General features: G+C 43.5%; 1 protein-coding gene across 1 annotated transcript in view; it reads left to right on the top strand.

Moving 5' to 3' along the window:
- The window catches only part of vps50 (VPS50 subunit of EARP/GARPII complex), a 207,297-nt gene that overhangs the window by 112,169 nt on the left and 74,192 nt on the right, over positions 1-20,936 (top strand). The window contains exons 18-21 of the mRNA XM_079523040.1: positions 864-1,055; positions 4,760-4,878; positions 12,127-12,236; positions 15,344-15,465. Coding sequence (XP_079379166.1) covers positions 864-1,055; positions 4,760-4,878; positions 12,127-12,236; positions 15,344-15,465 — 543 coding nt within the window. The remainder of the gene's footprint in view (positions 1-863; positions 1,056-4,759; positions 4,879-12,126; positions 12,237-15,343; positions 15,466-20,936) is intronic.

Raw genomic sequence — 20,936 nt, 5'->3', positions numbered from 1 at the left:
TACTTCCTCATTTGAGGGACTCGTTGTGTCAGTCGTGTGATATTGCGATTATGCTACAGTTACCCTTAAAAAAACATGTCAACTCAATGTCATTGTTGTAACTAAGATATCGATAGAAATTCATAATTTTTTAATGTCATATTTAGCCATACGAGCGCAATATCCATAGCGTCCCTCCCAGCAGCAACAACAATCCCATAGCCTGAAGTGACCTGGCTCAGCCAATAGAATGAGGGGGGGAGGGGGGTGGAGCTAGATTTGCATTTGTTTGGAAACACTCACGCACTTTGTGTACAAACACTGGAAACTTGTCTATATCACCTTTAACGTCCTTGTTTACGGGCCGACAAAATTATTATCTCTGAATCTACGTCGCTGTCCATGGTTTTGATCAGAGCGGCAATGTTCCGTCCTCATTTCTGACTCAACCAAGCATCTCGTTTGGAATATAAACACTTCTAAAGAGAGATGAGACTTGACAGCGCGAGGTAGTAATGGAAGATTATACCTCACGGTTTTGGGGGAAATGGAAGGGGCGGGGGCTTTTCAGAGTAAAATCTTCCCATCTGCTTGGCACTCTTAACCTCTTAAACCCCAGGGGGGTCCAGGGGGAAAATCTGCAACATCGGAGTTAGAACCGGAGACCGATTGGGTCTCTATTGACCCACACGCACACCCGTACACACACACACTCCTCTCTCTCTCTCTCTGTCGCTCCAATTAATTAGTCTCATGTCGCGCAGCTGCGTCTAGATTCTCCCGGCGGATCCTGCCGGGAGCTGCCTATGCCATAGAAAGCATAGGTGGACCCCAGGCTACTCCGTCTCTCACCCACCCCCTCTCCCTCCCTCCTTTCCATCCAGGAGTTTAAGTTCATGGGCCACGGCCGCTCCCCATCGGTGTCTCCCAGCAGACAGGCAGCAGCTGCTGCGGCCAGCCGCCCGGCCCAGGAAGAGCTGTCTCTCTTCATGCAGTTCACCCAGGAGGGGAACCCCTTCGAGAGGCCCATCGAGAACAGGGAGGAGGATATGGACGACGTGTTGGCATCTAACGGGGTAAGGTTGATCAGGGGTGGGGCAACTTTGACGATGGAGAGAGGGCCACTGTGGTTCCAAAATCACTCCCGAGGGCCACGTATATACTGTCGTATCAAAAATAGCAAATCTACAAGCTCGTAGATCTGCTATTTTTGCTATGTTTGAATTGAAATCCTGAAAGGTAACACAATTTCAAATGCATTTAGTTTTAGCGGTTACTTAATACTTACGTCAACTTTATGAACGCAAATACATTGGACATATAAAAAAATAGACAATATACCAATATAGACTGAAGCTGAAATCAATAACATATCAATATTCTGATGTTAACCTGCAGGCCACATTAAGTGAAGGCCAGCTTCTGTTTTAGCCACGGCCTTTGCACGCTCTTTTCTCGGAAACTACGGCGCTATCCGTCGTTTTAAACTAATCGCCTATGTTCGGAGGTCTTTTCTGATTATCCGCTGAGCATGTTGGGGAATTTTGGCGTTTTAGAGCAAGGATAGACACGTATTACACACATAAAAACCCAGGAAAGTGTTTGTGTTTATCATCCAAACATCATTAAAATAAGATCTGGTTGCAAAAGGGGTGAAGTGGCCCATTAGTGGTCACCTTCTGTCACAGACGTTTTGTTGAGATACGCCCACAGAACCTCCCAGAAGGCTTCATGGCAAATGGTAGCATCCGACAATCACACCTATATGCACTTGCGGCACAAAAAGTAGCAACCTCAGACCTCAGCAACGGTGTCGCTACCACTGCTGCTTTCAGCACATTTTAATCCTCTGTTCTCCCTTTGTTCCACTTATCCATCATTACAATTATCCCACAATTACAATTATCCCATCGTTACAATTGCCGTTCCTCAGTTTAGACTTTGTGCGTTGTCATTTTGACTTTTTAATTCAAGTTGAGGAAGTCGTGCAATCATTCTGCAGTCATTCATCATGGCCAATCAGACAACTACTGTAAGGGTGGTTGAATTGCCATTGCCAACGAGTTCACAAAGACGCCATTTAAGCTCTTGTGTCAGCTCTTGACACAGTGGCTCCTATGAAAACTAAAAAGAAACAGAACACCAGAGTAACACCCTGGATAAATGAGCATACACGTTCACTGAAGAAAGAATGTCGTAGAGCTGGCATATTTCTCTGGCATTATTAATGAGAACAAGACAAATGCCAGAGTCCTAACCATTGAACGACTTTTACGACCCCCCCCCCCCCCCCCCCAGTCCTACAAGCAGTCGTTCCCTGCTTCTAAAGCTAAGTGTAATGAGTTTGCATGCTGTTTTGACAATTTGTAACAGAGCTGATATTATGAATGGTGCTGCTGCTAGCACAAACCCTCAAACAGCAGCTAATGGTGCCAGGGTAGATCTCTCCAGGGGGAGCCTATTGTCATTCTGCGCAATTGATGAAGACGGTTCATTAGATGCAATTCCCACCACCTTTTTCAAAGAGGTTTTAGACAGTGTGATTGGAGATATCCTAAAACATTGTAAACAGCTCTCTACAATCAGGCGTCTTTCCAGACTCACTGAAGATGGCTGTAGTTAGGCCCTTACTCAAGAAACACAATCTGGATCCCTCTGTGATGGGTATAACTATCGTATCGACCTATTTCTAATCTGCCCTTTCTGGGCAAGGTTTCAATAGAGAGTATGCGCATGCTTAAAGTGAATGGCACATCGAGTGGCAAAGCAACAGGCATAGTGAGTTTAACATTGTTTAATGTTGTTTAATGTAATCAGATATGACTTTTCTGTGTGGATGTATGGGCTGTCAAGGCCAGAAAGTCGTTTTTTGCCACTCAGTAGGCGTTCCTGCATAACTTCCTGGTTTGATGATGATGTCACGCGCATACCCTCTATTGGTTGTGTTTCTACAGAACAATAAGGCGCCTTTCTTTTCTTTTCTTTTTCTTCTCCATTGCTCTGTAAAGCACTTTGAGCTGCATTTCATGTCATGAAATGTGCTATACAAAGTTTTTATTATTATTATTATTATTATTATTATTATTATTATTAAGTGGGGATAATCACTCATTGCTACATGTAGACCTCCCAAGTGTCCTCATCACCTGGTTCACAACACACCCCTGGACCGCGGCCGTGGCCACTCAGCGCATCATTTGATGAATGGCCATGCATGACATTTAATAATAGCTGTTGGCATAATGAAAATAGAGAGAGCCGTTCCCCACATGGAGTTCTGCGGTGTCATCCTCGGCCAAGCGAGGATGAACTTGTCAGCGGTGGGCTGTCAGAGCGATAAAGCATCGTCTTGTTTTGTCCACGCGTGAGTCTCTAAAGGGGCTGCTGCGCCGGTGAAGATGATGTGATTTGTATCGCCGGGCGTTTGCATCGATTCAAGCTCTTATCCCCCAACAGAGACTTACTTCAGCTGGATGTGTGGAGCTCTTATCTGTCGATGGTCAATAAATATTATATTTCTTGTTTAGTACAGCAGTACTTCTCAAGGCAGGTGCCTTGAGAATTAGTATGATTTTTCAGGGATGTACTTGACATGAAAAAGATTGAGCACCACTGGCATAGAAACGTACAGTAGGTTTTTCAGTAAACTGTCATGATTTAGAAGACATTCTAAGCCGCAGGGGTGCCCAAAAGGTAGATCGTGATCTACCAGCAGCAAACGGCAACTGTGCAGGTAGATCACATGATGCCCCTAAACATATATAATTTAAATATAAAAATCCATCTGCCCCTTGAATTAAGGCAACTTGACTTGATTTATTGACATCAAAAAGGGCCTGTCAGCTCAAACCCACAATGCAATATCTTCTTTGTTTTCAAGAGTGTTGTGCACAAAGTAGCATTACAAAGTTATGTACAAAAATAAACCAACCAATTCCATTTTACCCTTCTATTATATGTACCATCAGCGCCACTATTCCAAAGGTACATTATTTTTAACTATTTTCAGCACTGGGATAAAAAAACTTTGCTGGGTAGATCTCGTTTAGCTGGGCATTTTGAAAGTAGCTCTGAAGTCAAAAAAGTGTGGGTGCCCCTGGGTTAAGGTAAGGCTTCAGGCATTGACATTTTTCCTTTTTATTTCTGAGAGGCATTTAGATAGTGAAATTATAAATGAGGAGAGACTGGAGAGGTGAGGGTGGATGGATGAGGGAAGAAGATGACTCAACAGCAAAGCAGGCAGCCTGCCAAGCTTCGGTGCATTGCATTTATTATTGAGGTCTTACAATTCAGGCAATAACAACCACACAGGGATCAGGGGACAATAATACAATATCTACTGACAAAAAAACAACAGCAACACAGAGTCCGAAATGAGCACATTCACAAAATGCAATACATGGGATGTGTCTGACGTAAGCCCTCATGAATAAGGTCTCATTCACACCTCTACTTCGGTAGACTCCATGCGAATGGGCGGAGAAGATGCTTTGTTTGCTGCGGTTGCCTTCACACCAGTGTTGTTTTTGGCAGCGATTTTAGTTTTAGTCATGGTCTCTTCAATAGTTTTCATTAAGGTTTCAGTCACATTTTAGTCACCTGGAATGTTGTAGTGTTAGTCTAGTTTTAGTCGACTAAATCTACAGTTGATTTAGTCGACTAAAATGTATTTTGGCGGGCCTTTACCCGCTGACCGGCCTACTGGGGGCCTACTGACGTCTAGTTACGCTGCTGGTCAACCACTGACCCTCTCCCTCCCTCTCTCTCTCTCTCTCTTTAGTACGAGTCTGAGGAGCTGGAGAAGAGCGCGTACCAGGACTACGACAGCGACAGCGACGTCGCCGACGAACTCAAGCAGGACTACGTGGACGAGCAGACGGGCGACGCCCCGCTCAAGAGGTCGGTGCCAGTTTGTACACCAGTTTGTCATTTTTCTTTTTGTTTTGTTTTTTTAGCTTAATTTCACCCAAAAAAACTGAACTTTTAACCCATTTAGACCTGAGGTCGATTCTACAAATGAATGTCTTCTAAATCCTGAGTTTCTGAAATACCTAGGTTTCTATGTCAGTCGTTCTCAAACATTTTCATGTCAAGGACCCCCAAAATTATATGTAATTGGCTGCCAACCCCCATCTCAAAATATGTTGTTCCAGGGACCCCCCAGAAGCAAAGTTTTGAGTTAAAAAGAATATATAGATTTGTGCCACATTTTTGCGATTTTTCAAAAACATAAATGCTTAAAACACCAAATTCTACGAAATTCTGTTGATAATATGTATATTGACCAAAGAAATAATAAATAAATAAAATAAAAATAAAGATTGGGCGCTGGTCCTTTAATAAAAGGGTAACTGCCTAACGTCAGATCACGTAGAACCGGAAGACACTCCATGGACTAACCTTTCATCATCTAGAACAGATGTACCTGTAAACAAAAAACTAAAACAAATTGCGCGATTGAATAAGAGTTCTAGCGTTTGACCCGCACGGACGGTAAATACACTAATTCAGTATGGAACGCTCGGCATGTTTTCTTTTTTCTTTTAGTTTTTTCCTAGTGACGAATGGATACGTGTCTTCATATACGATAAGAAAACAGCTTGTGCGGAATTCCCCTTTAGCATTCAGCAGCTCACCGACCGCTGAGTTGCTTGTCATGAGAATAAACTTTAAAACGGTGTAATTGCTTGTTGTAATGTTGAAAAATATTCCATAGTGGCGAAACACAACAACAGACCGGGCGCTTGGCTTCCTCCTCCGGCAGTTTCCCCATTGTAAACAATAGGGACTCAATTTCCCATAATCCTTTGCACACACAAATCAAATCAAAACGCGTCTCATATCCCATTCTGCCCGGTGGATTGCCCGTATGACTTAAAACTGATTAAAAACGTGGATTAAACAATGAAAACATAACTCGGGCAACTCACGAATCGCAGGGAAAGTGTTCTACAATTAATTAAGTGTTAAATAAAACTAACACTAAAACTAAGAAAAACTAAACTAAAACTAAGCGTTGTCACAAAAATAAAAAGTAAATAAAAACTAGCAAACTAAAAACGAACTAACTAAAACTAAATGAAACTAAACTATAATGGAAAAATCGAAAAACTATTGTCACCTTGCCTGAGCCACAGCTATACCCGCAGCCTGCAGTGCAGTCCATTCAACTCCTCGGTTAATTGGCTCGTCGTGAGCCAGTAACTGCCAAGAAAGCACAGATGCACAGACAGACAGACAGGCCCGATAGATACAATGCACAGGATTAACAATCGGTGCAACTAATCATCCCAATGAGCTGCAGCCCGTGTTGTTTTTGGGCAGCACATTTCTATTTTAGTTTCAGTCATAGTCTTTGGAATGAAACTGTTGTCAAACTTGTCTCGATCATAAAATCCTGATTTTGCTAGACAGGTGCTCGAGCCCGCTTCGAGGCACACTGAGGCAGTTTCCACACATTTATTTATTTTCAACAGTATTTTTTGCTCGTTTCGACCAGGTTTCGACCTAACCCCAACAACTGGGCGGAGGGATGGCAATCAAGGCGTTTGTCATACACACCAGGAAACATTTTCTTCATAATAATACTATTAACCCCTTGAGGATGGGAACGCATCTTTGTCGCTTTAGTGTTTAACCTCTTTAACCATTATTTTAAAACTTTAGCTGTTGAGAAATAGCAGATATACAAGCTCATAGTGCGGCACCGAATGCCGGGCTACGAGCTTGTAGGTCTGCTATTTATTTATTTTTAATCGTGAAAATGTGGCGCAAATGTTTGGCTGGTTAACTTGGAATTTGTTTACTATGTTGATCAGAAGAATCAGAAGACTTTATTGCCATGACATGTAAACATGTTAGGAATTTGGTTTGGTGGACAGCAGAGTGCAGTTACAACATTAGGACAAGTGCAAAACAGGACAAGACAGTGCAAAGAATAGTGAATAAAATAAAGTGCAGAGAGTTCAAGTGATCAGTTCAGAGCACAAGTCAGTCCATTCCACTCTGAGTGGGGGTGGAGGGAGGATAAAGTGGGGTCAGCCATGATCTTCCTGGCCCTCCTCGAAGCTCTACTCCTAAACAGGGCCTCAAGGGGGGGCAAAGGGCAGCCAATTACCCTCTCTGCTGATCGTATGACCCGCTGCAGCTTGGCCTTGTCCTTGGCCGCTGCAGCGGGGAACCAAACAGTGATGGCGAGGGTGATGATAGATTCTATGATGGCAGTATAGAAGTTAACCAGCAAGGTCCTTGGGAGGTGGAATTTCCTCAGCTGGCTGAAAAAACAGTCTCTTCTGGGCCTTTTTTGTGAGGGTGTCGATGTTGGGCCCCCACTTCAGGTCCCGAGAGAGACTGTCCCCCCGAGGAAGCGGCATGACTCCACTGTGGCGACTGGAGTGCATCCCAATATGATGGGGGGAGGGGCTGGGGTCCTCCTGAAGTCCATGATCAGCTCCACCGTCTTGAGAGCATTTAGCTCTAGGTTGTTCCGGGTGCACCAGGTCAGCAGCAAGTCGATCTCGCTCCTGTAGGCAGACTCATCCTCCCTGGAGATGAGCCCTACCAGGGTGGTGTCGTCTGCAAACTTCAGAAGTTTGACCGACTGGTGGCTGGAGGTGCAGCAGTTGGTGTAGAGGGAAAACAGAAGGGGAGACAGGACACAGCCCTGGGGGGGAGCTGGTGCTGATGGTCCTCAGCTCGGAGATGGACTTCCCGATCTTCACCCGCTGAGTCCTGTTGGACAGGAAGTCTGTGATCCACCTGCAGGTGTAGTCAGGCACCTGCAGCGCAGAGAGGCCACTCTCCAGTATGGGAGGCAAGATGGTGTTGAACGCCGAGCTGAAGTCCACGAACAGAATCCTGGCATAGGTCCCCGCGAGTGTCCAGATGTTCCAGGACGTAGTGTAGAGCCATGTTGACCGCGTCGTCCACGGACCGGTTGGCTCTATATGCGAACTGCAGAGGGTCTAGGAGAGGGTCTGTGATGTCCTTCAGGTGGGCAAGGACGAGGCGTTCAAAGACCTTCATAACTACGGAGGTCAGGGCAACGGGTCTGTAGTCATTTAGGCCTGTGATCCTGGGCTTTTTGGGGACAGGGATGATGGTGGAGGCTTTGAAACAGGCTGGTACCTGACAGCGCTCCAGTGAGGTGTTGAATATGTTACTGAACACAGGGGACAGCTGGTCAGCACAGAACAGATAAGCTAATAGGAATAGGAATAACATTATTAGGCTATTATCCATGATGAGGGATGTTATTGAATGGTCGGTTTGACCAGACCGACATTTCCTTTCCTTGGTGCCGATGCGATTCCAAATAGAAATGACAGTGTTTGAAATCATTCCCACCCGATAGACCTACCGAACCTCTAAATGTTTTGTCAGTCAAAAGATAACAGTTCTGTCCGTCCTCCTCTGTAAACTTTTCTGCAAGCGGCCAGTGGAACTGATCTGCCTGCACGCACGGCTCTTTCCTTTTTTTTCTCTCTCTCCCTCTCTCGCGGAGGCATGTAAATGTTCATGAATCCAAGTGACTGCGGGTGAGGTATGCGGAAGTGCATTTTAGATAACGCTGTAGGACTATTTGTGGCGGTGATGCGTCACATGACTTGATCTATCCTATGGTATATAAACCGTGCTGCTATAAACCTGCTGCTGCTGAGATGCCCTCCTCTGGCGCTGGCACAATCAATCAAATATATATGAATTACATCGATGCGCCCGGCCCCTTACCCATACACGTGTAGCCTATAATGTTTCCCCCTCTATATAAAGATGACAATATATAACTCTAATGTCGTGACTCGTATTTCGTCTGTTACATCCTGTTACATCCTGACCGAGCTGACGCACCACCAACGCCCACTATTGTATTTGTTATTTGGTCTAAAATGATTTTTATATAATCCGTTAATCACACAATCAAAGACCAAATCATTTGCAGGCAGCTGGCGTTAATTACCTCACGCTGCACAAGGGTATTCAATATAGCTCTCACACCGTCACTATAATCATAGTTTGGTAAAAAACTGAAAAGAAAAAGAAAAAATAAGTTGAGTCGTCGTGTCGAATTGAAACGGTGCTGCCTTGAATTAGTTGGAATGTAACATTTAGAAGTCGTCAACACCCTGCGGCGGTGTGAAGAGCATTAGAAGAGATGCAGGGAGAGAGTGACCAATGGAATTGCACGAAAAACACGGTCATCTTGACCTTTCAGCCGTCAGAGATGAGTGAGATGAGTTCAGTCATGCTAGTCTTAATGGATTAATAATGAATTGCACGTCGCGCTTTTCAACATTTCTATGCACTAGGCCTACTGTATGTGCCTACTCAAAGCCCTTACAATGGTCCATTCACTCATAGCCACCTATACTTACATATTTTCTGCTTTGTGGCTGGTTGATGTACACTATGGCAATCATTAGCTTCTCTGCAGCTTGTTCATGGAAGGATAATTTAGAGTACCCGAATGAAAGAGGCTACTTGAAGCATAGTCCGCCTTGAAGTTTCGTTTTAAGTGTTGGGAGTGAGAGAGTGTTGGAAGGTGATCCATCACGGAAACAATTTGTAAAGAACTTAGGGGATAATTATCTATGCAAGTAGGCAGTGTTGATTTCGTCGACTAAAACTATGACGAAAAATGTTCGTCGACCACCTTTTTTCACTGAGCTACGATTGATAAAACTAAGACTAAATATACTAATCATTTCGTCAACAAACAAAAACTAGACAAAAATGTTACGGAGGGAGAGATCTAAAAGAGAAGTCATTTCATCTCTTCTGTGCTCTGAAAATAGCAGATCTTTAAGCTCACAACACGTCCCGCTGAAACACGTTGAGCTTGCAGATCTGCTATTTTCAACCAATTTCAGGTGACTAATATATGACTAAAACTAAATGAAAACTATTCAAGAGACTATGACTAAAACTAAATCAATTTGCTGTCAAAAACAACACTGCAAGTAGGAGCACCTAGTTTTCGTTTTTTTTTAAATGTATGTTTCTAATAAACTATATAAGGGATAATGTCTGGCTACCTGGTCATGGTTAATCACCCTGTCGGTGAATTATCTCCCAACAATGACCAGCTAGCCAGACAGGGGAGTTGTTTGTTTGATCATAATAATAATAAATAATAATTGTATTTTTATTGCACTTTTCATTCACAAGGAATCCCAGAGTGCTACATGGTTAATAACACATCAATCAGTCATAGAAGGTTAAAACAGGGTTATTGAAAATAAGGAAAACAAATCAAGCACAAAAGGACACAACAGTTGAGGCCTTCCAAAATAAGAACGTTTTCAGGCCTGTTTTAAAAGATTCCACGGTCTATGGCACGCTCAAGTCCATGGGGAAGCTGTTGTTCCATGCAGAAGGCCCGGTCCCCCATGGTGCGCAAATTAGTAGAAATTTGTTCGCAGATCTGAGGGTGTGGGTGGAGGTTGTTTTTGGAGGGTGGATCTTGAACTCTAAGTGAGCGTAGTCATGCGAGCACACATGTTTAGCTGAAAATATTATCTTGTAGTTGCACAGTATCTGTAGGTGTGCCTTATTTATCTGTATTAGAACCCAACTAGCTAAGATTTCAAATCAAAGTATTCAATCTTCTAAAATAAAATATTTGAATTCATAAGTGCATAGAAGAACATCATCTTATGTTGTTAGTATGTGCAGTGAGATGGCAAATGGACTGGCATGATCCAAATCAGGGGTTTTCAACTGATTGTGAACGAGGGACCACCACCATGACTTAGAATCAAACCGGGGACCACTGTTGTGTTGGGTGGGGATATGGGCTAAGATTAGTGCTTTTGTAATGCTTAGTGGAAAGAGAAAAAAATGAAAAAATCAACACATCCTACATTGCTAAATGCATGGTCAGGGACCACATGCAAAACCTTCACGGACCACCAGGGGTCCACGGACCACCTGTTGAAAACCCCTGATCCAAAAACAGAAACAAATCTTAATCATTTGAGCAGGTTATTAGATTATTCCATCCATCCATCCATCCAGCCATCCATCTTCAACCGCTTATCCGTAGTCGGGTCGCGGGGGCAACAGCTTCACCAGGGTGTTCCAGACTTCCCTCTCCAGAGCAACATTAGTGACTTCCTCCTGGGGGATCCCGAGACGTTCCAAGGCCAGTGAGTCGATGTGATTCCTCCAACTGCGCCTTGGTCTGCCCCGGGGTCTCCTCCCAGTGGGACGTGCCTCGAGGACCTCCCTAGGGAGACGCCCGAGAGGCATCCTAACCAGATGCCCGAACCACCTAAGCTGGCTCCTTTCCAGGCGAAGGAGCAGCGGTTCTACTCCGAGTCTCTCTCGTGTGACTGAACTTCTCATCTTATTATTATTCAGATATATATATTTTTTCCAATTATACGATCAGGTTCAGGCAGTCTATGACAGTAATTGCATGCAATTGCCATGTGTGTGGGGGGAAAAAGGGAATATAACTATTACTTATTTAGTATTATTCCATCAGGAAAACCGCACTGATAATCATGTAATTGCCTGTTACATAATTAATGTGACGCATGATGTTATATTCAGGCGTTATTGCGATATAAGGTTTCACGTAGTGTCTTGTGCATTTCTCTGTGACGTGTCTGAATTATCGTCCCATTACATTTCCCTTCCACCGTCCCTTTCATATTACTCTATAAATCGCTTAAATGCTGAATCGTTATTCTTTTCACCGGGCATGTTAATTGATAATTAGAGGTCCAGGCCATGCCAAGGTCATAACCGGAAATGAGCTGGTCGAGGTAATGAATAAAATGAATGCACTCTAATGATCAGAGTCAAGGGTTGTCTCTCTCCCTGTTCTTCGGGTGTAGAGTCCCCTAGGGTCTGACGTGGGGTGTCCCTGTTTCTCAGGCTCTGTGTGAGCTTCTGATTCATCAATTAGCCGTCTCTCTCTGTGACTAGACAGTGTCAGAGCCAGCACGTCTCAATCGATGGGGGCGTTTGAACCCTTTCCGTGACCATCGCGGGGTGTCGGCGGATATATATCGGTGAGGTATATTATAACTAGTGCTTTCTCATCACACTTCTCTCTCTCTCTGCCCACCCTTCTCTCAACCTCTTGGCCCGTTCGCCGCCCCACGACCCACCCCACGTCATTCATTAACTCCTAACCAGCGTTCCCAGAGAGACCATGAGGGGCAGGAAGAAGTCTGACTACAGCCTCAGCAAGAGCAGCAACGCGCCCATCCTCACCAACACCACCCTCAACGTGATCCGGCTTGTTGGTGAGTCCTGCGCACGCACGCACGCACGCCGCTCGCCAGTGGTGGGAAAAGTGCTGAAATGTTTCTGTTTAAGCAAAAGCGTCAATGTAGACGTACTCCGTAGAAGTCCTGCTATTCAAAATGTACAAAAGTACTAAAAGAAAAAGGACATTCTGCAATGTGATGACTGTCCCATTTCACAAGTTCAAAATGTGCACAAAATCTTTTGAAAATAGCAATTTTCAAATGGTCAAAATGTCTATATGGTTGAAGAGGTTAACGTATGTTTTCTAATCGAAATTAAAATCTCCATAGTAACTTTAAGTAACTTAAAAGTTTTCAAATGATTTGCAGTAGAGTAAAAGTGAAGATTTTGGCTCTGAGATGTAGTGGAGTAGAAGTAAATGACTCGAAATAGTCATGTAAAGTCTCAAACTTGTACTTAAGTACAGTTCTAAATGCACTTTGTTTCTGCACTCAGTAAATGCACGTAGTTCCTTCCTACACCACTGCCACTCACACACACACTCCCTTGAAGCACAGACCAGACGCGCAGAATATCCACACAACCTCCGTGTAATGAGCCGTAGAGGAAGCCAACAGCCAGTTGAAATGCTGCGTAGATAATTGTTGGGTCATTGCATGCCGGCCTTGTGACTCCCGGCTTGCGCTAATTGTCGACCTCCACAACCTGTCGTCTCGCAAGAGCAGCTCGCGTGTCGTATTCTGTACTTCTACTACTTCTGTGCCTTCAAAACCATGAGACGGCAGTCATTAAATGCCCCTATGGTGGACGTCACTCGCTTGATTGTCAAGTGTTAAAGCGCCGTTAGACAAGGCTATTAACTTATTATACCTGGCCCATTGGACAGGGTGATTAACCTGGACCGTCAGACTCGGGGCCAGCTAAATGTGGCATGCGGTGATACAAATTATAGTAGATGATCAAATGAGGATGATAGTAAGAGTAGTCATGCATGAATTTATTGTCGAGTTGTCATCGTGAATTTCGGGTGGCCTGAATCAAGTCAGGCAAATCAATTCATTGTCTGTAGATAATACTGACCATGTTTCATATTTTTATAAATGTTGTATAATGTTTTTTTTGTTTTTTTTACTGTATGTGTTTTATATATTCTTTTCTCCTCCGTTTATATTTTTGGGAGAAACTGTCGACCCTTTCTCATTTCTCACTTCATGGCCTTTTAAAGGACCACTTAACTTCATATAATTCTGTCCTCACTAATGTTCATGATACAATACCACCATTTTGTTCTACTTGGTCTGTGGCTCATAGGAGGGCTGTGGGCAGTTCAGAAACCCGTCCACCAGTGACATCATCATTAGGCAGATTTTTATTATCGTGATAACGATTATTTCTATTACCATATTGCACATTTTTCAGGAATAGAATAGAAAGCCTGAAGTTTTTATTAGCTTGTATTCCCCATCGATGATGTCACTGGTGGATGGGTTTCTGAACTGCCCACATCCCTCCTAATGACACACAGACAGAGTAGAAAATAATGGTGGTATTTTATCATGAACATTAGTGAGGACCAATTATATGAACGTAGGTTGAAAAGTGGTGAAGTGGTCCTTTAAATTGTCTGTGAGTCTGTCTGGACTGATTATGCCCATATATATTATATATCTCTGCTGTCGAGAGGAAACCCAATAACTCCAAAATGTTCATTTTTCAGGAAATGAAAAATAAAGAAAACCTTATATTTTTAAAACAAAGCAATACAGCCTCATCAAAGTTGGTGTTGTAACTTTATATATTGTCAATTACTTCCATGAGAGGGGGAGAGGTGGTGGAGTTAGTTGCTTTAGCAGACATTTTGAGGGTCCAATGGACTTTTTACTACTTTCCATTGGTTCAATATTTTCGACAATATCAAACAACACACATACGTGTTCAATACCACTGATTTATGCCAAAAATTCTAAAACCTCAAAAATGGAGTTATGAGGTTTCCTCCCGACAGCAACACGTCACAGTCGACAATTTTAGCCAATGTTTCTGTGTGCATGTCAGTCAGACCACACAGATCTGGATGAGAGAGTGAGGGAGGTAAGAATAACTGTGGCGAATTATGCAGTGAAAAAAAAAACAAGTGGTTTAGATACACATAGCTCTCGACAAGCTGTAAACACACTTTAAAAAAGCAATTTGATATCCATCAATGTTTTTGTAATTCCACCCCCGTACCTACTTTTGTCAGACCGCCCCCAGACTGCTCCGTGTCCTGGATTCAAATGCACGATGCACATTTAACTTAGCCTGGCTAATAAGCCAGACTCAAATCACACTGTCGTGTGGTATTTGAGTCTGGAGATGCTGTGTATGGATCTTGTTTCCCGGGGGGCGGGTTCAAACATTTTCTCTTTGACGCAATTGGTCAGAGCTACTGTCAGTCAAAGGTCTCAAGCATTGAACATCACTGTACCAAAGCCCGCCCATATTGCATACCGTGTCCCGATTGGCCACACCAGTTCTCTGGTGTAGGAAATGGGCGTACAATTGAGCCTCTCCAGACCGTAATCCGCCGGCAGGCAATTTTTTTTTTGCCAACGGCTGATTCGGTCTGCCTTATTAGCCAGGCTACATTTAACTGTATTTGCGGCACGTACGGTACAAACTACAAATATACTCGTATCCCCCAGCTATGGGACGTTATCTGCCAGCTACGTAGCTCTCGTAGCCCACAAACCGGGGAAACTCTCCCCTGTCAGGTGAAAGGAAGCAGCTTGGACTCCTCATCCATAGAAGGAAGCATGAGGTCAGTCCGCTGACCTCATGGAAAAACAAGGGCAGGGTACAACACTTTTCTTTTAGTTTTTACTTCTTTCTAATTATTTGTTTGGCTCAAAAATATGTGTTTTATTGTCATTGATTTGTCAACTCGGCTGTTGGCTTTTTCCGAGGCTTGCATTAAATGTCTTAAATACTTTTTAAAAAAACAATTAATGGGGAATTTATTTCCTGGTGCCCTCGTCGTTCTGACAGCGGGCGGGACTGCGACACTCTATACTTGTAATGTCTCTCTGAGAAGAAAAAAAAGATAGAAATAAACTGTTGATTTGTTAAACTATTCTTTCCTTCTTGTCATCGTGTCACACAGGGAAGTACATGCAGATGATGAACATCCTGAAGCCCATTGCGTTCGACGTCATCCACTGTGTGTCGCAGCTCTTCGACTACTACCTGTACGCCGTGTACACGTTCTTCGGACGCAACGACATGGTACGCTATACACCCTAGTTCTTTTTCTCCCCCTGTACTCTTTCCCCACCCTGTGGTTTCTTCTGTGTTTCCGGCCGGGTCAGAAGTGTTGATTTTTATGGGTCTGTAACTCAGAGTGTGCAAATCCATTTTTGTTCCATTTGTACACTCTCTGAGTTAAATTAACTTTGATTTACAATATAAAATGGCGTCTCAGAGATAGAAATGTCATTAAATAGGGGGTCCGTAGCCTAATGCAGGTCAAACTGCGGGCTAATGAGAATAGTTTTGGGGGTCCTTGACATGAAAAAGTTTGGGAACCACTGCTGTAGTGTGAATCTCTCTCTGTCCTCTGTCCTCTGCCACCCCCCCCCCCCACACACACACACACACACACCCTTTGCACTTTAACTATCTGTTAAATGATCTGTCAGGGTGGGATCCTTAGCGACCAGAAATGACACGGTGGTGCCAGGCTGCCAGCGCCATGGGCACACAGTGCTAAATCCAATTAATGGCTTTCATGGGTCCTCCTTTTGTGTTCTCTAAACACTGTCTGACAGAGCGATATATCACATCATAGCACAACGCTCCCCCTATCGTGAGCTTAATGGTAGGCAATTAACATCTGGGCTGACATTAACAACAGATATGGCGCGTGCGTGTATGTATGAAAACGCTGCGTAAGTTTCCCTCGGCGGGTAAAACTTAACAGTTCTCCACATATCTGCAAGCTCGTAGCGCGGCACCGAGTGCCTGCTGTCACACTGCAGAGCAGATGAGGATGAGATGATTGCTATCTTAGAAGGCTTCCTGGTGTGTGTGTGTGTGTGTGTGTGTGTGTGTGTGTGTGTCTGTGTGTGTGTGTGTGTGTGTGTGTGTGTGTGTGTGTGTGTGTGTGTGTGTGTGTGTGTGTGTGTGTGTGTGTGTGTGTGTGTGTGTGTGTGTGTGTGTGTGTGTGTGTGTGTGTGTGTGTGTGTGTGTGTCACAGATGCAGAGGGAAGGGTATATATGGTTGCAACCTGACAACCCATCACACGTCTCCTCGTTATCGATCTATTTTCATCTATCCATGTGTGTATCTGTGCCTTCATGTCACCCACCCCTCTCTTTATTTACCACATTTAGGACGGGAAAGCATGTGTCGCTTTAGCTTTTAACCACTTTTCACCATTATTTTAATCTTTAGCCGTTGAAAAAAGCAGATCTACAAGCTCTGCTATAAAAAAAAAAAGGAAATGTGTACAAATCTTTTTAAACTTTTTAAAAAATCTCTGCTTCTGGGGGGTGGGGGTGGGGGGTGTCCCTGGAACAACATGGGGTCCGCGGCAGGGCCAAATTTTTCTGGGGGTCCATGAAATATAGTTTGAGAACCACTGATATCGAAAAACAGGTTTTTTTCCCAGAAAACTGTCATGATTTAGAAGACATTTAGTAGATATTCATGCTCCGTCTCGACACTCTCTCTATGTCTCTGTTGTTAGTCTTTCTCTCTCACTCATCGTCATTCCTGCCCTCATAAATGCTGCCTCCAATGTCTCTCAAGGATACAGTTTCTTGTGATGCCATTTTACTCCCATGCAACTTTGAAACCCCTCTCTCTCTCTCTCTCTCTGTGTCTCTGTCTCTCTGTCATTATGCCTTTCTTTGAGTCTGTATGTTCCAATTACCTGTCTTCCCTCGACTAGGAATGCCTATATAAAAATGCTAATGCCTCCATGAATAGGCTCCCGTGCAGCCTTAGTTATATTATGCACATGGGGGACCGCTCCCTGGGGACCGCTCCCTACATCACCATCACCAGTAGCATCCACGACTACCCGGAGTGGGCACATTTATTTAGGCTCTGGCTCAGATCGGGATGAAGCGAGCCACAATCATTCATACTCCGGTGAATGGGTGCATGTGTTCAGAGCCATCGAGCGGCGCCATAGGCTCTATCTGACTAACAGTGTTGATTGTGTCGACTAACTACATTTTTTCACTGATGAAAACTAAGCTATGATGACTAAAACTGAGCCTGAATATATTGACAATTTCGTCAACAACTAAAATGTTAGGAAGGGACTTAGTGGACAGGAGATCCAGTATCCAATAAGTCATTTTACACTTGGTTGCATGCTGAAAATATAGCCCATCTACAAGCTCACAACGTGTCGCAGCGCTACGCGTTGTGAGATTGTAGATTGGCTATTTTCAGCCAGTGTAAAACCAGTCATTACGACTAAATCAACTGTAGATTTAGTCGACTAAAATCTTAATATACTTTGTCGACAAAAACTAGACTAACACTAAGACATCCCAGGTGACTAAAATGTGACTAGAAACCAAATGAAAACTATTCATGTTATTGGAGGCAAGCAGATTTACAAATACCGTCTGAGACATCATAACAAAGGAAGGACTTGTTGGATCCTTGGATCAACCTTCATCTCTTCACCTGGGCGCTCTTTGAGTGGACAGAAGGGGGTCTATGAGGATATAGTTACTACTCGATGGAGGCATACAGCAAGGACATTGGATAGAAAGGACGTGTGTGTGTGTGTGTGTGTGTGTGTGTGTGTGTGTGTGTGTGTGTGTGTGTGTGTGTGTGTGTGTGTGTGTGTGTGTGTGTGTGTGTGTGTGTGTGTGTGTGTGTGTGTGTGTGTGTGTGTGTGTGTGTGAGAACCTGCTTAACTCGGCAGAAGCTATCTGACCAAATTCAACCTGAAGAGGTGGCTAAAAACAAATCAAATCTGTAATCATGAGTAATTATCAGCACTATTTATCACTGGTGTAATGTCTCACTTGCGGTTGTTCTGTCCCCTGTACCATGTTTATTTGTTCCTGTATTGTATTGTGTTTTTGTATGGATAGTTTTATCATTCATTGTTACGAGCCTGCTCAGGGACTGCAGATGTAAATTAGCTTCTGGCTATCTCTGGCCCATTGACATGGATGTGAAAAGTAAACTGACATGTTGATTAATGAGCATTGTCCCTGTCAAATAAATCAATAAAATAAGGCGATACATGGGTGATCTCAGAGTGTCAATGCTGAGTCTGTTTAGGACATACATGGGCAACTGGCGGCCCCGGGGGCCACATTCAGCCCCCCACCTTCACTTAATGTGGCCCTCAGGTTAATATCAGAATACAGATATATTATTGATTTCAGCTGTTCCAAACATGAAAATGTTATTGTTATTTTTATGTCCAATGTATTTGTAATTAGTTCATAATATGCATTTGAAATTATATAAAAAGGTTACTTCTCAGGATTCCAATTCAAAAATAGCAAAAATAGCTGCACAAGTTCGGCTATATTTTTTGCTAAATGGTAAATGGTGCATTTATATAGAGCGTCGCAGTCCCGCCTCCTACCCTGGACCAGGAAATGAAACCCAATGCATTTTTCCCATAGACATTTCTTAAAGTATTTATTTAAAGACGGTTACGCCGCGGACAAAGCCAACTCGAGTCGTGACAACTCATGACAACACAAACAATATTTTGGACCAAACAAATAATTACAAAGAAGAAAAACAACAAAAAAAGTGTTGTAACCTGCCGTTTTTTTCTTCTTTCTAATTATTTGTTTGGTCCAAAATATTGTTTGTGTTGTCATGAGTTGTCACGACTCGAGTTGGCTTTGTCCGCGGCGTAACCGTCTTTAAATAAATACTTTAAGAAATGTCTATGAGGAAAATGCATTGGGTTTCATTTCCTGGTCCAGGGTAGGAGGCGGGACTGCGACGCTCTATATAGCGCCTTTATCCAAGGCGCTTTACATAGATTGTGCATTACATTCACCCATTCATACACCGATTGCGGCGGAAGCCATGCAAGGTACCAACCAGCACATCGGGAGCAATTTGGGGTTCAGTGTCTTGCCCAAGGACACTTCGACATGTAAACAGGAGGAGCCGGGATTCGAACCGCCGACCCATGGATCATTGGACGACCTGCTCTACCTCTTGAGCAGGTCGTCTGCTACGGCAGAAATATGTAATGTGGCCCATCTGGAGTGAGTGTGGAAATAGTGGCTCTCTGCATCATCAAAGTTGCCCACCCCTGGTTTAGGAGAAGTGACTGTACAAACTAGCTACTGTAGAACTAATGATGCAACTGCCTGTGTATTGTGCTCTTAAAGTTCTAGTGACATAAAAAAATAAGTTTTTGTATTTTTTCTTATTTTTTTTTTTAGGTTTTCTGAGCTCAAATGAAACAAAAAAAAACTTTTAACCTTCAGTAGATGTTCTGTGGTCTGGGGGTTTTCTGAATAATTAGGCTCAAACAAGTGCTCTGATTTCCCTGTGGACTGTGATGTAAAACAGTATATTACATGACAATTTGCAGCAGATTTCAGCTCAAAAGGCTTCAGAACACACAGAGAAAACCCCAGACCACAAAAAAATCCACTGCATGTTCAAAGTTCAGGTTGTGTGGGTATAATTGAGGTCATAAAACAAAAAAATGAAAAATGAAAACGAATGTCATGAAAACCTTTAATTAGCACTGTTGGTTCTTGTTTGTTTCTTCTCTGCTGCCCATCATAGCCTGTCCCTAGTCCGTCTTTGCCCGCTCAGGTTGGCACAGACGAGGGCGCAGCCCGGCTTGTGGGCCCTGCTTGCTTGGTAAGAACGGGGAACCCCCAGAGGTGATGTACTGTATAGGCTCTGGCACGAGGCCTTCCAAGCAGTGTTTGATTTTAGTTTTAGTCAGTCTTTTGAATAGTTTCCATTTAGATATAGTCACATTTTAGTCACCTGGAAGGTTTTAGTGTTAGTCTAGTTTTAGTCGACTAAATATCGTAAGAGTTTAGTCGACTAAATCTACAGTTGATTTAGTCGACTAGAATGTATTTTGCCGGGCCTTGAGGCCGTCGTAATGACTTCAATAGCCGATCTACAAGCTCACAATGTGTCGTGCTGCGACGTGTTGTGGCTATTTTCAGCATGCAACCAAGTGTAAAATGACTTGTGGCTTTTACTTATACTGGATCTTTGTCCACTAGTCCCTTCCTCACATTTTAGTCTAGTTTTTATTATGACGAAATTGTCATTATATTTAGTCTTAGTTTAAGTCATCATGGCTTAGATTTTATTTGGTTTTTATTCCGTTTTCCTCAGTATAAAACAGTAGCCGCCGAACATTTTTCGTCATAGTATGACTCGACAAAATCAACACAGCTTCCAAGCCTTGTGTGCCCAAAATAACGCACACGTAATTAACGCTGGCCATGTGCTTGATTCGATGCACTTGAGGTGCAGTGCATGATCCATATATGGGCCTAAAAGGGACACAGACATAATATCTGGGTGGGGCATGCATTTCCAACTTGCATCGTTCCAAGTAGGCCAGTGCCCAACGAGCACCGCTCTCATAGGCCTCACTCAGACCTTTGCAGCATTGCTGCATGCTTGTTGGATGAATGTTGTGTAGTGTCATGGCCGCCCCAATGCATTTCCAATGGAAGTCACATGGTTTGTAGTCCACATTTTGGACTACAAA

This window comes from Electrona antarctica (assembly GCF_951216825.1).
Source record: "Electrona antarctica genome assembly, chromosome: 15".
Classification (NCBI taxonomy): Eukaryota; Metazoa; Chordata; class Actinopteri; order Myctophiformes; family Myctophidae; genus Electrona; species Electrona antarctica.
The sequence above is the reverse complement of the archived record's forward strand: the minus strand, read 5'-3'. Positions and strand labels throughout refer to the sequence as shown.